The following is a 17,382-nucleotide window of genomic DNA, read 5'->3' as shown; positions in this document are numbered from 1 at the left end:
CTTAGGGTCAGGTGTAATCTCTAAGGAGACGGTAACTCTTTCCATGTGTGTTAATAACTTGCAATGTGAGGAGATAGCTTTTTACCTCATAGAGGGTGCTTCCTCTCTGCTTATTTTGGGGTTACCGTGGCTCCAGAGGCATAACCCTCTGATTGACTGGGTCCCAAGGGAGGTGGTTCAATGGGGTACTATGTGTGGTGGGGTATGTTTTCCCTCTGTAGTTGCAACTACTTCACTTGAAGGGTTACCTGCTGCATATGCAGACTTCGCTGATGTTTTCTCTAAAAAGGCAGCAGAAACCTTACCCCCACACCGGCAGTATGACTGCCCAATAGATCTGGTCCCTGGGTCAACTCTTCCTCGTGGTAGAACCTATCCTCTTTCATTGCCCGAAGCCCAGGCAATGAAAGAGTATATAAAAGAGAACCTAGAAAGGGGTTTCATCAGGCCTTCTAGTTCCCCTGCGGGGGCAGGCTTCTTTTTCGTAGGGAAAAAAGATGGTGGTCTTCGCCCCTGTATTGATTATAGGGGGCTTAATAAGATTACCATAAAAAATCGCTATCCTCTCCCTCTAATTTCTGAACTTTTCTATCAAGTTAAAAATGCAAAAGTCTTTACCAAGCCTGATCTTAGGGGGGCTTATAACTTGATTCGAATCAGGGAGGGGGATGAGTGGAAAACAGCGTTCAATACCAGGGATGGCCACTACGAGTATTTGGTAATGCCATTCGGTCTTTGTAATGCCCCCGCAGTGTTCCAGGAATTTGTCAATGACATTTTTCGGGACCTGCTGGGGATATTCGTAGTGGTCTATCTTGATGACATTCTTATTTTCTCTTCTAATCTAGTTGAACACAGGAATCATGTTTGTGAGGTTTTACGTAGACTGAGAGAAAATAATCTGTATGCAAAACTTGAGAAGTGTACTTTTGAAGTTACCTCTGTTCAATTTTTGGGTTTTAACATTTCTAACAGGGGTCTTGAGATGGATCCAGGGAAGGTGAGAGCAGTCCTGGAATGGACCCAACCCCTTTCTTTACGAGCAACCCAAAGATTCCTCGGTTTTGCAAATTATTACCGCCAATTCATCAATAATTTTTCCCTGGTAGTTGCCCCAATCACCAACTTGACCAAAAAGGGTGCTGACCCTAGTATTTGGCCCCCAGAGGCAGTTTTAGCTTTCGAACGCCTCAAAAAAGAGTTCAGTTCTGCCCCTATTTTGCAGCATCCTGATACTGCTTTACCATTCATTGTGGAGGTAGATGCCTCTGAAGTGGGTGCTGGGGCAGTCCTTTCCCAAAGGCACCCGATTACCAACAAGTTACATACCTGCGCCTTTTTCTCTAGGAAGTTTTCGCCTGTAGAGGCAAACTATGATATTGGGAACAGGGAATTGTTGGCTATCAAGTGGGCCTTTGAGGAATGGAGGCATCTACTTGAAGGTGCTAAACATAAGGTAACCGTATATACAGACCATAAAAACCTGCTTTACATTGAATCGGCCACACGGCTAAACCCTAGGCAAGCTAGGTGGGCATTGTTCTTCACCAGGTTTAATTTTTCTTTAACATATAGGCCTGGATCTAAAAACACCAAAGCTGATGCACTCTCTAGGAGTTTTGAATCTACCTCCTCTGACTCTAGTGAGTGCATCCCCATCATTCCTAGGGAGTTGATTGTAGCCGCATTGGATTCTGACCTCTCCACCTTGTTGTCCCCTGTCCAATCTTCTGCTCCTGCAGACACTCCTTCTAGGAGAATGTTTGTGCCCGAGGAGTCGAGGGAACAAGTTCTCGAAGAGGTTCATAACTCCAAAATGGCTGGGCATCCTGGCATTTCCAAAACTATTTCTTTGTTAGCCCGTCATGTGCGGTGGCCTTCTTTTAAACAGGATACTAAGGTTTTTGTAAATTCTTGGTCTAAATCCTCTCGTCAATTGTCACAAGGTCTGTTGAATCCGTTACCAATCCCTGAGAAGCCATGGTCCATCTTTCGATGGATTTCTTTGTAGATCTGCCTCCTTCCCAGGGTAAAACTGTAATTTGGGTGGTGGTGGATAGGTTTAGTAAAATGAGCCATTTTGTTCCCCTTCCACACCTCCCTTCTGCCAAAACCTTAGCTGATCTGTTTATCTCTCATATTTTCAGGTTACATGGGTTCCCTGTTAACATTGTATCTGACAGAGGAGTTCAGTTTGTCTCAAAGTTTTGGAGAGCTTTCTGCTCGTTAGTTGGGATTGATTTATCCTTCTCAACTGCTTACCATCCCCAAACCAACGGACAAACGGAAAGAGTGAATCAATCCCTTGAGCAATATCTCAGGTGTTACGTTTCTAATAACCAGTCCTCTTGGGCTGAATTGTTGCCCTGGGCAGAGTTTGCCTACAATAATGCCACTCACTCCTCCTCTGGGGAGTCTCCTTTCTTTATTGTAAATGGGCTACATCCAAAAGCATTTTCTTTTTCTGGTTTAGATTCCTCTGTACCCTCTGCTAATTCTTCTGTCAATCATTTTTCTAAGGTTTGGGCTCAAGTTCATCATTCTCTTTCTGCAGCTTCCTCTGCTCAAAAGAAAGCTGCAGATAGATCTCGTAGAGTGGCTCCTCAATACAAAGTGGGAGATTCTGTTTGGCTATCTACCAAAAATATTAAGTTGAAGGTCCCCTCTCTCAAACTGGGGCCCAGGTTTATTGGTCCATACCCAATAACTGAAATAATCAATTCTTCTTCTGTTCGTCTCCAATTACCTGCAGAGTTTAAAATATCTAATTCTTTTCATGTTTCTCTTCTAAAACCAGCCACTCAAGTCCGACATATTCCTGTTCCTCCCCCAGTGTTAGTCGAAGGTCAGCCTGAATTTGAGATCCAGGAGTTCCTCAATTCTCGTCTGGTACGGGGTAAGCTTCAGTACCTTATTAAGTGGAAGGGCTATGGCTCTGAGGAGAACTCCTGGGTCTCAGTCGATGATATCAAGGCTGATCAACTCAGGAAGAAATTCCATCAAAAATTTCCTGGGAAGCCTGGGGGTCCAGTGGCCCCCCCTAGAGGGGGGGGTAATGTAATAAAATTACCTGGTGTGCGGCAGCGTGGACGGCCGCCACGCTCCTGGTCCAGCACCATCTTGATTCCTCTAGGGCGCGCGCGGCGCGCCTGCGCGCCTCTTAAAGGTACAGGCGCGCTGGCGTGATTGCGCCAGCACGTATTGACGCTCGTTTTGCGGCCAATTTCAAATGTATATAAAGCCCATTCTGACTCCCAGCCAGTGCCCGTGATAGAACTTGTTTCTAGTGGTTTCCTGAGCCTTGTGCATCTGTTCTGAATCTCGTCTGTCTGATTATCCGTGTTTGACCTTGCCTGTATCCTGACTATTCTGAAATCTGTATCCTGACCCTTGCCTGCCTACGACAACTCTTCCTGCTTAACCCCTTGATTGACAACCCGGTTTGACCCTTGCCTGCCTGACGATTCTGATATCCGCCTGCCTCGACTCTGCTTGTCTGACGATTCTCTTGCCTGCTCCATTTGTACCGTGACCTTCGGCCCAAAAGACTCTGCTAACTGCAGTGCCCCTTCGCCAGCCAGAACATCTTGCCTTGCACCCCTCGTTAAGTCCAGGTGGCACCCAAGTAAGCTGAGGGCTCCTCCCGAAGCCCAACAGTGGTCACACTACTGGTGAAGCCGAGCTGAGACCAGGGTGCTTGGCATTTGTTCTGGTATCGGGTGCCGGTCGTGACACTTTGCTTATGGTGAAAATCTGAAAGCCATGAAACTGAAAAATGTGTTTGGAAGTTGAACAACCCCTGTAAGTGTGCCCTTGCCCTAAGGCTCCTTCTTGTGATTAGACTATTTTCCTCATTGAATTCATTTGTAATCAGTCATCCATTGCATGTGTACAGTAGCAGCAGGGACCATTTAATAGGGTTGAAATACACAAAAGCTAAGTCTGTTGCCACAGTTGTCCTAGAATAGCTCCTCAGACAAAAACAACTAAAAAAAAAACTAAATAGTATTAAAATGGATAACAGAAATATTTTCCTAAACTTTGAAAGGTAATATCTCCCAATAATTTACAGTACAGTAGCTTGTTAATCTGAGGTCAGTTATAACGTGCTGGTGTATAATGTTATAGTGCTAGAGCAGCAAGACCAGTTAATGAAAAATGTCTGCAAGACTCCCTTAAATTAAGGCAACATATGAAATGTTCAGTGTGTTGTTCCAACAATATGCTGGGGCCTTGGCAGCATACCAGTTTCATTGTCCTGTTGTAAACTGCATAATACATTCATTAGTATGGTGCCAATTAGTACAGAATAAAAAAGTACTGAAACTCACACCTGCCAAGTTCATGTATAAGTCAATGACAGATATTCTGTTGATATCCTGATCTGCACTAGGTTTTGTTCAGTCTGAAGTTTTTGTGGTTTTTGGTTGGCAAATCTAAAAAAGATGAAGGTTTTGGCAACAAATCCGAAAAAAATCACAGTTTTCTGCGCCAAATCGGAAAATTTCAAAGATTTTTTTCATGATTTTATCTTGTTTTGTCCCGCACAAGAAATTTTATGAAAAATGTATTAATAAAATAAAATGTAATTAATAAATAGGGGGGAAAGTCTGTACGGATTTGGTTGGAGTAGTTTTCAGGAAATAGTGAGAACTTTTTGCTTTTTGATAAATAACCCCCCTGTGTGTATGACTTAAAAATAATGCCAACAGGGAAAATAAAATACATTTCAATATTCTTTATTAGACCATTTTACATTACAGTGCATTTTAATTGAGCACAGTGCAATTTATTGTAAAATAAAGCCTCTGTAAGAAGTTTTATTACAATGCACAATAATGGACATGAATGTTCAATACTTTTTTCCACTGCCAGGTATATTGCTTGATTCTGAGAATTTGCAAAAGTTTGATTAAAATTGTACAAAGGAAAAATGTTATGCACAAAGGAATATTTTTATCACATATTTTTAAATTTTTTTCACAAGTTTTATGAAATTCTGCCATAACTTAAGTGAGGTTCTTCCCTAAGAAAAAGTACAAACTTTTATCTTTACAGAACTCGATCTGTTAGAGTCATGTAATGAGGATAATGGTCTTTTGTTATAAAAAAAATGTATAAGTCATGTTCAAATCCCTTAGTTTCGTTTGGCAAGAAAATAACTCAATTCTCTGCTAAAGTCTAAAGAATAGAAAAAGAGTGGAGTGTAATGACCTATTGTCTATCCTACTTAAATGCCACCTCTGATTCATTAGAGTGGTTAGAAACATCTCTGAACAAATAAAAAGGAAAAGGGGAAAAATAAACCAGGAATAGTAAGTGGATCATGAATGAACCCACCATGTAAAATCATGCAATAAAATTACTAGTAGTAATATTACTATAGAAAGGAACTCTCTTCATAATTGGTCACCCTTCTTTGTGGAGGAGCTGAGGAAAAAGTGGTACTGTTTCCTGTTTTATTACAAGATTACAGACAAGATAACTGAAGAAAGGTCTTTAAAAAATAGCAAGCAATAAAATATCTTATGATTATTAATTTTTAGAACTACTTCTTAAAGAAAAAAAGTCTATACACAGCTTAGTTAAACACTGTCCAAAAATATCCATATGTTCAAATGCTCTACAAAAAGACTGTTATGGCCTACAGACTATCCACACAGCGCAGCAGGTGCAGGTCAGCCCTGACAATTTTTTTGCACTTTGCACTCTGTATTCCAAGTCTTAAATGGCTCCTATATTTGAGCTACGGGACCTTCTCCACACAGGCCTGGATTTGTGGCAAGGCAAAATATTAAGGACGGCATGCCGTCCAGCCGATTTCCAGGGAGCACTGGGGAGCACAGTGCTTTGGGCGGGCACTAGGACTGCGTGGCTGAGCGACAGGACTGTGCGGCCTTGAGGTGCCGCCCACTAAATGACCTAAAATCATAAAATGTTTCTAGATCAAAAACAGTTTGTATAGAGACGATAAGCCATAGAAATCAAATAAACATGTATCAAATCATAACTATCCAACTAGCAGACAGTATTTTTCTTTGCATATGACAACCTGATTCCAAACTATGCTTTTTTTTTATCGGTTGTAAGCTCTAATTACAATAATTCATTGTAATGGAGAACAATGTTCAGCCCTGTGTGTGCCTGAAGTGGCAGAGATGAAATGATCAGTAAGCTGCTCAGTCTGTAATGTTCTAAATCAATTGCTCTTGCATTCTGTTACTGCTTCACGTGGCTGTTAGTTTAAGCACAATGACATCTGTTGATCACAATTGGTTATTACATCTATTGCTGCTGGCTGTAACTGATAATTGATGGTTGCAAGCAATAAACAAACACTAAAAGGCTAGAATCCAATGGCTGTTAGTACACAGAGAAAGATGCCCCAGTATAGCCCATTCACACCACTTCAATTAATAATTCCTGTTCTTTCTAATGAAGACTTCAACCTTTAAATAAACATAGTGTATCTAAGCATGTAATAAACCTCTATCCAATGCCATGGGATAATAATGCAATTGTCCTATGATATGCTATCAGCTAAAGGGATCTACAAATGTAATGTAAGCAAGTTTTGTTTACTAGAATCACTGGATAAAAATATTTTTTTCTTTTACAGGATCTAGGGTACTGATTTAGTGGGCAGTAGTGAGTATTGGAAGGCCCAGTTTGCTATCTTCAGCATACAGGATCATTCTAACAGGCAACACAAGACAATGGCATGGTTTGGTGCCAAGATCTATTCTCCTGCAGTGGGAAGTAGCATTGCCACCCAACATTATATACAGATAGTATATACGCCTTTCGATACATAACCACTGACCTAAAAAAAAGTTGCTGTACTAGAACCATCCAGCCTTCACCTCTGGTAGTCAGGGCATGCTTTTTTAGTTCAACAGCACTTTGAAGGCTAAAAGATAGCAGTTGCGGTAGCAAAAAGATGCAGAGGGAATGAACCACTGGGATTAGTCATAAAACAGAACTGCAGTATGGAATGTCTGCAATTATGCAGCTTGTTCAGCAAAAATATATCTGTGCATGTAGTTTCCAGTGCCTTTAAAATAAGTCTTTAAGAGCAAGATGCAAAGCTACTTTTGAAGAAAATACTTGGTGCATTAAGTGTCTACAGGCGATTAACTGTGTACTTTACAATTCACAGTTCACTTGTACAGTGTAAGAAAAAGGAAAGAAGCCGAAGGATTAGAACAATGGATTACCCTTATCTTCTATAATTTTTAATTATATAAAAAACCACAGCTATTGTATAAAATATTAAGAACAAATTTTACATAAAAGTCAAAACACTGTTAAGCTGGCCATAGATGCAAAGATCCGATCGTACGAAGCATCGTACGATCGGACTTTCCCATCTCCCGACCCACCACTAACCATTCAGATCAAAGTCTTACCAGTCAGATTAGTAAAAGAACAGATCAGCAATGTTCTGCCCCTGACAGCAATCGTACGATATCTATGTCCAACCAAAGCTAGTGACAGTCTCCCACTGAAAATCGTACGATCGGCAATACACGCAGAGATATTATCGGCAGCCGACAGAAATTTTCTAACCTGTCCAATCGACCAAACGACCGATCTCCGCCGGACGAAAAATGTCGGGACTCTCCACACACGGTCCGAAAATCGTACGAATCGAGGATTCGTACGATCAGATCTTTGCGTCTATGGCCAGCTTTACAGTCTGTACCTTTGCTGTCTCACAGGATGCTTTACACCAAGGGGCATATTAATTATGCTGTGTAAAAAACGGTGTAAATTTTTTTTCTTGGAGTGACTTCTGCCGGAAGCAATTTAAAATAACAGTATCAAATCTGGTGTTCACATAGTGTAATTACACACACCTTGATAAACTCGCCATTTATTTTACACAGCTTTTTACACAGTTTTTTTTTTTTTGGCAAATTTCATTTTACACAGCATAATAAATATGCCCCCCTAAACTCCATTTCCAGCCACAATTTTATTATACCACTCGCACAGTACAGATTCCACCTATATTTGTATTTATATCTGTATAATGGTACTGCCTCTCTCTTCATATTTTTGTAGATAAAGTTGGGGCTGTATTGAATCAGATCAATTGAACTTTAACAATCACACTACAAAAGCAATATTGATCTAATCCCCTTCCCAAAAATATAATTTCCCATAGTCTTTCATTGGCTGCACGGAACAAATTTTTGAAACCTGGACCCGCAACCCAGAGTCGCAACTTGCATTTTTACCCCCTTGGACCCTGGACAGTTACTTGACCTGCAAATGCTTTATTCGCAACAAAATCTTCAACACCATTAAACAGAAAGTGCTGTTGCTGCCAACTGGAAGTGACATCATTAGAAGTGGGCATGGATGTAAAAGCTTTACAAATGTTTAAATGAGTTATATATAGATCATATAAGACCTGCAACTCAATTCACAGGTACCTGACCCACTGTAGGACTCTTTCCCAGACCAATCAATCTTCTGACTGGGGTAGACAATCAAAGTTGCTTTTTAATAGACATTTAGTGCTGCTTTGGTCCATACTGTATCAGAGCTGTCAGTCTTTTAAAAAAACAGACCTTGACATAAACTAGTAGTAGAGTAGGAAACCAATTTGTCCTGTTTTTTAGAGGAAGGTCTCATTTCAGGGAAATAGATTTTTAAGCATTTTATACCCTACAATATGTGGATGAAATATGCACAAAAATGAAGGAAAATGGCTATGAACATAGTCTCTAGAGTTATTAAATAATACAATGTTGTATAGTTACACTTTACTTGGATTATGGGTTACTCTTTTTACACTGATGACATGGCCCAAGTATGCCAACTGGTGTTGGGCAAGACAACACTAGCAGGTTTCAATTTGAGCTCAAAGGTCTTGGGCCTGTGCTGCAAAGCCTTTGTGACTTTAGAAATGGAGGAGTTGGTGCAGGTTAAGATCTGGCGGATCAGAGTTGGGTGCAGGCCAGGTCACCTTGGCAAAGTCTCTGACACAGCACCAGTAGTGACTAGCCACACCCAGGGACAGACCTGGATTTGTGGAAAGGCCACAAAGGCATGGGCCTAGGGAGGCACAAATTAAAGGGTTGTGTGTCCCCTAGCCGCACGTGAAGTCTGCTCTTATCCAGAGCACTAGGGACTAGACAAGTGCAATATTTTCCCCATATATTCAAAAGTGTGTGACCCTGTCCCAGTTCCCCCGCTGTAGGAAAAAAGATCTGCATGTGCACAATGCTATGGTTGGGGAGGGGTGATGGAGGATCCCGGCCACCAGACGGCAAGTGTAGAAATAGGTCTCTGCCCAGAAAGAACATAGTTGACCCTTCATTTTATATTCAGCTACTATTGTGCATCCTGTACTTTACTATTACTGTAGGGGTTTCTTTCTTTCTTCTAATGATATGCCCCAAATACACAGAAATGCTTTCCCCTAACTACATAATGCCATAATCACCAAAAAGAAATTCCTGAAATGAACCTCATAAGTTACACATACAACACTAAACATGAACAATAAAACAAGAATAAACCCAGACAATCCAAGCAAGAGCAGAACCACTAAGGGTCAAATTCTGAGTTTATGGGCATTTGTAAAAACTCCCATAAAGTCCCAAAAACTCGAAATTGAAAAAGAAACGAATTTTTCAAATTCGGATGAATGAGATTGACCTGCAAACTCAAATCGAAATTGAAGGCTGCAAACAACTCCAGATTGATCCCAGGAAGTCCCCCATAGGCTAAAACAGCAATTTGCCCAGTACATTTTGAAAATCATTTGAATACTGTTTCATTATTACAGAGTAAAAGGAAATCATTTTTAAAAATTTGAATTTTTTGGTTACAATGGAGTTCATAAGAGATGGACTTTCTGTATTTCAGAGCTTTCTGGATAACAGGTTTCTGGATAACAAATCCCTTACCATATATGCAAGGCATATGCAGGGGAAAGAAAAAATAATTCTGCCAGAATGTGCTAGCCTGGGAAAGTGTGGGAGGGCTAATTACTAATTGCATATATCACAGAAGTCTCAGAGACAGAATCAGAGGAAACGCTGACATATTACACTGTTTCTGTTAAAGATGAGACAGATAATAAGTACAATTTAAGCTTTGTTTTAGAGGTGACAAAATGTTGTACTGCAATATCTGCTAGCAGTTTAGAGAAAAAATTTGTGATGTGTCATACCTAATTTTCAAGCATTCTTCTTACCTGCTATCCACACAATAGCTTTTTATTTTTATATAGTTACCTTCATAGACTCCCTTGACTTTGTGACACATGTTCGGTAACACCTTTTACAAGGTCAGGTTTACAACATCCTCTTCTAGGCTCAACAACCATTTGAGCATGCACAGTTAAAGCCAATTCCTGACTTGGCCCAACTGCACATACTCCTGCAGGATTCTTGTCAGTGTTGAGCCCCGAAAGAAAGGGGTAGGGGTGAGGTGAGGGGTATTTGGGGAATAGACAAGTCTTTCTCTGTCTGTGACATCATCTAGCCTGGTTACAGGCTGGAGAGTAATCCTATTTGCTGGAAGCCCCAGTGAACCTCTGGGAGAGGAGGAGGACCCAGGGGAGTGTTTCTATTTAGGAACAGGACAAAGAGAAAAGCATTTTGAAAATGGTGCTATTAGCAGTTCAACCTGTAAACCAGCCACATATATCGTAAACCACCTAAGCACATCTGGTCAATACTGGAAAACCGTGTTTCATTGCCAGCTAGAATTACAGGGTTTTGGCTTGTAGCGTAAGTCTATCTCTACAAGTTCTTCCTGCTGGCCAAGTACCTGGCAGGTTGTCACATGGAACCTTGACCTTTAAAAAGGACTCTGCTCAGTGGTAGAATTGATCTTTAACACTGATAAAAACCTGGCATTAAAAGTTGAGTTCTTTATTTAGCAACAACACATACATAATAAACAACAATATTGCTCAGTATTACCTCAAGCAATTAACTCTAGGTAGCTATGGCATTTTGCATATGGCTGTACATGAGTTTCATATCGTTTTTCTTCCCTTCCAGGCATCATCTGTAAATTGAAAATCATTGAAAATCAACTTGTGTGATTGCAGGACTGTCCACTATAGACTAACTAATCAGCAACTTGCTCAAAACTGCTAGCACGTCTGTACATTTTACAACATTATTACTAATTACTACCTACACACTAGCTTTGAGCAAGACTACAACTCCTTGATGCACATCTGTGTCATATGTTAACCACTTACAAGACAGAAAGTTTAATTTATCTACTGGAAGCCAGTGTGCAAAGTGCAAAAAATGGCCACTCCATCTTGGATCTAAGTAAATTGGCCACAAAGTTGCTATTTTAAACATTTAAAATGGTTAAAAACAGGGTACATTGTGGTGTAGATATACTCCTTATGGATAATTTTCTAATGAAAGATAATACTTATTTAGAAATAATATATAGTTTCTCTCAAATGATAAATGGTCTGCATTCAGTGCGTACTTTTGGCTCTGTAGAGTGCAGCACTGTCACTGCCCAACCTGCAAGTTTGAATGAGATGCAACTTAGTGGGTGGGAGTGGATAGTAAAGGGAATGCTATGTGCCTTGCCCTGCAAGCCCCTCATACATGCATTGTTGCCTAATACAGGCAGCCCGGTATTCATGGGATTCAATAAACATGGTCCTCCACTTCACTAAGCTTTAATATGGTAGTTCTGGCATGATTTAATCTCAATAAGTGGGTTGTGTCACATATCATTTATCAATACTAGTTTGCACCTGGGTGGTAAGCCATAGCAACCAATCAGCAATCAGATTTTTTGATCACCTTCAGGTAGACAAAATCTTGAATGAAGCTGAATGGTGGAGAGCTACTTCCATGCTGAAAAAAACAAAGCCATGAAAAATATATCTATTTTTATGGCAGGACCTAGAATATTTAATATGCAATATTAATTAGTAGTTAGTAGTAGAGGATATATTTATTTTTCTTTGCATATGGGGTATCTTTATATTTATTTCTGTAAAAGATCTACTCTGCAAAGACCCATTTATAAAACCAAAGGAGGAATATATTTTATGCATTAATTAATCACAGATAAGTTCATTTCCAGCATTACAGTACAACTAACAAACTTCTGCTTTTATATAATTCAGTCATGCTTCCAATATAATAATCTCCTACAACCTTACTTATTACCTTGCTGTGAAGGGCATAATGCCTTTGCCTATCAGCTGGTGTGTGGCACCAGCTGGTTGCACAAATTTGACACTTCTTTGGGAAAAAGAGGGCTAAGAAATAGGCTTTGGGATTTAGAATAGGGAATCCTATCTACCTTTACTGTAACATGTAAATATTATTCTAATTTTGGTCGAAGATGTCCCACATATATTATTAATCCACAGTATAATTTACTTGATATACAGTATTTTATTGTTTGGATGTAAAGATATTTGGAAGTATGCTGTATTAATGTATATTAAATGTACTACTTGCCTAATTCCAGGATCAGTGGTTGGCAAGCATCCAAAGCAAGAAAATAACAGCATTAACATGCAAAAATGGTCTGTTACTGCAAAAAAACTTGATTATAAAACATAGCTGTAAATAATCATTTTGAAGGTATCCTGTCTTGTACAGTGAGATATTATCACTCCACCATAAATAGCTTCCACTGGGAGCTAATTCAAGTTACAAGAAAAGATGCCAACTCTTGTATAATGCATTCAGCTGACTAATCTCCATACTGAAGCTCAACTGCCCAGGAACATTTTATTCTTAGGACTGAGCTTTACAGCAGTGTTGATGACCCTAGCATGAAAGACTATATAACAAAAAGTACACATTGTACAAGCAAGGAATATGAGCTTGCAAAGTGTAGGTATCTGTCACAATAAAGAAAACACATGTAGATGAGGGATATAAATAATACTAGAAGTGTGTGCTTATTTAATAACTAACCAACAATTATACAGCAGAAACCCAGTGGGCCAATTTTTTGGTTACTATGGTAAGAGAAATAGACCCCAGGGACCGTAACAGGGATCAAGTGTCAGGAGCTGCATTTGTCAAATTGGATATGGAAAAAATTAACTTGTTTCTCAAAATGGATATGTTATAGTACACTGGTTTCAGACTTGCAGTTAAATAAGGTAATGCCGTTTTCTCATACAAAGCTTATAGATATATGAAAACATTGTTATACCAGTCATCCTGTTAAGTATATCTAAGGTAGCATGTAAATTTACTCTTCATACCTGAAGAGCATTTGTTTTTAGATGGGGTCAGTAAAAGAAGGCAAATAATTCAAAAACTATAAAAAAATAGATTAATGAAGAAAAAAAGAAAAGTTGCAAGAATTAGAATTGGCTGTTCTATAACATACTAAGGGGCAGATTTATCAAGGGTCGAATTTCGAGCGTTTGACCCTCGAAGTAAAATCCTTCGAATTCGAATATCGAATTAGAAGGGTTTCAGTGCAAATACTTTGATCGGACGATCGAATAAAAATTGTTCAATCAAACGATAAAATCCTTCAAATCAAACGATTCTAAACGATTTTAATCGATCGATCAAAGGATTTTTATTCGATCATGAAAAACTTAGAAAAGCGCTGGGATAGGTCCCCATAGGCTAACATTGAACCTCGGTAGGTTTAAACTGGCAAAGTTTATAGTTAAAGTATTTTTTAAAGAGACAGTACTTCGACTATCGAATGGTCGAATAGTCGAACGATTTTTACTTTGAATCGTTCGAATCGAAGTCGAAGGTTGTAGTAGCCTATTCGATGGTCGAAGTATCCAAAAAATTACTTTGAAATTCAAATTTTTTTCATTCGAATCCTGCACTCGAGCTTAGTTAATGTGCCCCTAAAAGTTAACTTAAAGGTGAACCACCCCTTTATAATTCAAGAGCATTTGAGAAATGGCATTTCAATGGAAAGGGTGCTTGGCGCTTTCAAGCCACCCTGCTTGTTGATGTTTCTTGAGGAATCAGCTAAAAGGCACCTAAGGGATAAAAAAACACACATCTCAGGCAGAATGTCTGTGCATTTGAAGATTCAGATGTGCAAATCTGAATCAGGTAACAAGAAATTGCACTGTCTGAACACACTCCTACGGATTTCCCTTATTTGGTGCTATAGGAGCCATGTGTTGACAGCTCTTCCTGCAAAGAACAAACCAAGTATTAAAGAGGTTAGGTATCCCCATACCCCCTACAAATAGAATAGTTGAAGTAGTTTCTGCACACAATGTGTCCTATTCTGTGCTCCATTGTTTTGGATGCGTGTGAGAACACTAACAAAGTAAACAACAGGAGAATACTGCAAAAGTTTTTAATTCATGTATTTTTGAGGGACCCAAAATATTGATCTATCTTTGTCACAATTTTCAAATGTTCCACCTTCACACACACACACACACACACATAAAGGACTTGCACTTAACGAATCACACACTTACTGTATGACATTTACAGCATCACAAGCATTGCTCATGCCCAATGGCGTAACTAGATGTTACTGGGCCCCAAGCAAATTCAATTTATTTGCTCTGACCCCCCCCCTGCAACTGCAGGGTCTGCTTCCTCTGTAGTTATGCCGCTGCTCATAGCAAAACACAATCTGCATGCAATGCAATTTAATAATATTGATGCTTATTTCCATCTGCTTGGTAGATCCCCTGCAACTTGTGGCCAACACTAATTTTGCAATAATTATGCTGAAATCCTAGTAAAGAATATTTAATTTTGTGTAAAAGCATATACATTCTTGTTTGCCCTATGCCTGGTGAATGGAGCAGCAAAGTCAACTAGAGGATCCTAGAAGGTAAGGGGGTCTCTAATATTGGAGCTATAGGGCTACTGGTCCTGTGAATCTGCACAGTTGCCCTGTTCTATCCAACAAAGCACTGGATAAGTTTGCATGGGTGACAAACAATATATAAGCAAGATCTAACAAATCTAACAACAAAAATGTTGGTACAATTTTGGTCCCCATCACTCAAACAGGACATTATTGTATTAGAGAGAGTGCAGAGAAGGGCAACTAAGCTGGTAAAAGGTTTGGAAAATCTTAGCTATGAGGAAAGACTGGCCAAATTGGGGATGTTCACGCTGGAGAAGAGGCCCTTAAGGGGTGATATGATAACTATGTATAAATATATAAGGGGATCATATAATAATCTCTCTAATGCTTTATTTACCAGTAGGTCTTTCCAGTTGACACAAGGTCACCCATTCTGCTTAGAAGAAAAGAGGTTCCGCCTAAATATTCGGAAGGGTTTTTTTTTACAGTGAGAGCTGTGAAGTTGTGGAATTCACTCCCTGAACCAGTTGTACAGGCTGATACATTAGATATCTTTAAGAAGGGGTTGGATGGCTTTTTTGCAAGTGAAGGAATACACGATTATGGAAGATAGCTCATAGTTGATCCAGGGACCAGTCCAGTTGCCATTTTGGAAGGAATTTTTTACCCTTCTGAGGCAAATTGGAGAGGCTTCAGATGGGGTTTTTTGCCTTCCTCTGGATCAACTGGCAGATAGGCAGGTTAAAAAAAGTAAAAAAGATTGAACTTGATGGACATGTGTCTTTTTTTCAACGTAACTTACTATGTTACTATGTTACTATGTTAGTTCAATTTTATTTAAACAAGAACAATGCCATGTTGTGCTTATTAGATGGCACCTGTCTATAGACATAAATAAATGTTTTATTCCTCCTCAATATGTTCTTATTTGCACAAAGACACCTGTGTAAATATCCACAAAGAAAGAATCCTGTGGGAGTTATAAAAATGTAACAAATATAGGGGTATCTAACAGTACTCTTTATACTTGCAAATTTAAACACTTAATTTCCCTGCTTTGAGAGAAAAGAAGTAGTAATATTGTACATCACAAATTCATTCACTTACATCTTGCACTTAAATTTAAAATGTGGTTTTTTTTCTCAAAATAAATTGTTTTACAGAACAGTTTCAAAGGTAAGTGCTAAAGTGCAATTGCCCATATCGCGTAATCAGATGATACTGTATACTGGTTACACCAGAACCTACAGCTTTTTACCCCTAGAGTGCCGTTCTCTCACTTCAACACAGCTTGTATTTAGCAGCACTGTATTTAGAGATGGTGGGTGGCAAGTGGGCTTTCCCTGAAAGTTAATGGGATATTTTTTTGTTGTTTTTTATTTATTTATTTATTTTCAGTTTCCAAATATTCTTTATTGCATTTATGCCATGAACTCGTATGGAATAGGCTCAAGCAGCTGTGGCTCGACACCCCCAGTCCGAACAAAATGAGCTTCTCTGGGCTGGGCAGGCTGGCGTTTAAGCTCCACCCATGTTCCCTTTTCCTTGGCCTCCTTCTTCTTCCTCTCATTCTCCTTCACGCGCTGGAGGAAGCTGTCTCTGCTCTTAGAGTGACGAATGTGTTCAACGCAAACATTGATTCTCTTGGCAAGAATCCGGCCCCGGAGCTGCTTGTTTACAATAATTCCTACAGCGTGCTGTGTAACATTGTAAACTCTGCCAGGCTTGCCATGGTAACATTTGTGGGGCATACCTTTTTGGATCGTGCCCATACCCTTTATGTCCACAATATCACCCTTCTTGTAGATACGCATGTAAGTTGACAGAGGAACTGCGCCATGTTTGCGGAAGGGTCTGGAGAACATATAACGGGTTCCACGCCTTTTTCCTCTTGTGTTCGTCATCTTTGCAGATTACTGGAAGATGGCGGGTCCGGCGGAAAGAGAGAACTCAGGCTCCGCCTCCCCGACATGAAGCATTTCCCAATGGGATATTTTTTCAATGCATCAGCAAAATCAAAAAAAAAAAAAAAACTAGAGATACCCAAGTGCAATAATTTGCTTTGGCAGCATTCAGGAAACCTTAAAAAGGGCAAGGAAATCTATAAGCCAAAAGTATGTGGGCAAAATCTTTACAATAATGGGACTACATGGTCTCATGTGTAATATAATCTATCCTAATGTATAACATGCACCTGCTGCACTCAGGTCATGTAGTCTTGTGTAATGTCCCCATGATCAACCAGCTTGTCAAAATATACAACATACCAAAGTGTGTGCAGTAACACCAACCAATCAGCACATCAGCTTTGATGAGTTTCTAAGCTGGGCATACATGTAAAAAGTGGCTCATAGCAAAGCAGCTAAACTACTGGGTTTGTTTCATAATTATCAGCGATAATTGGGTTGGATGGAGATGGAAATCTACTGGCTGATTTGGGTTTTGTCCAGCCATCCTGTCAACCTGTCTGAAAAGAATTTAATTGTGACAAATTTGTTTTTCGTAAACCGATTATCTGCCATTTCAGTCAATAGAAATCAAATAAGCAGCTAATTTCTGACCATATATGGGGGCTTTTAGACAGTAAAATAAAGTGGG

The 17,382-nt window shown here is 39.6% G+C and overlaps 1 protein-coding gene across 1 annotated transcript; it reads right to left on the bottom strand.

Annotated features, from left to right (window-relative positions):
• Positions 1-16,198: 16,198 nt before the first annotated feature.
• On the bottom strand, positions 16,199-16,742 carry LOC108697549 (60S ribosomal protein L21-like). Its single transcript, XM_041571274.1, has one exon. It carries the CDS (start codon positions 16,686-16,688, stop codon positions 16,206-16,208), a length of 483 nt encoding a protein of 160 aa, XP_041427208.1. The 5' UTR covers positions 16,689-16,742; the 3' UTR covers positions 16,199-16,205.
• Between the last annotated feature and the right edge of the window lie 640 nt (positions 16,743-17,382).

This window comes from Xenopus laevis, chromosome 7S, assembly GCF_017654675.1.
Source record: "Xenopus laevis strain J_2021 chromosome 7S, Xenopus_laevis_v10.1, whole genome shotgun sequence".
NCBI lineage: Eukaryota > Metazoa > Chordata > Amphibia > Anura > Pipidae > Xenopus > Xenopus laevis.
Note: the sequence above shows the minus strand (reverse complement) of the source record. Positions and strands in the feature narration are given on the sequence as shown.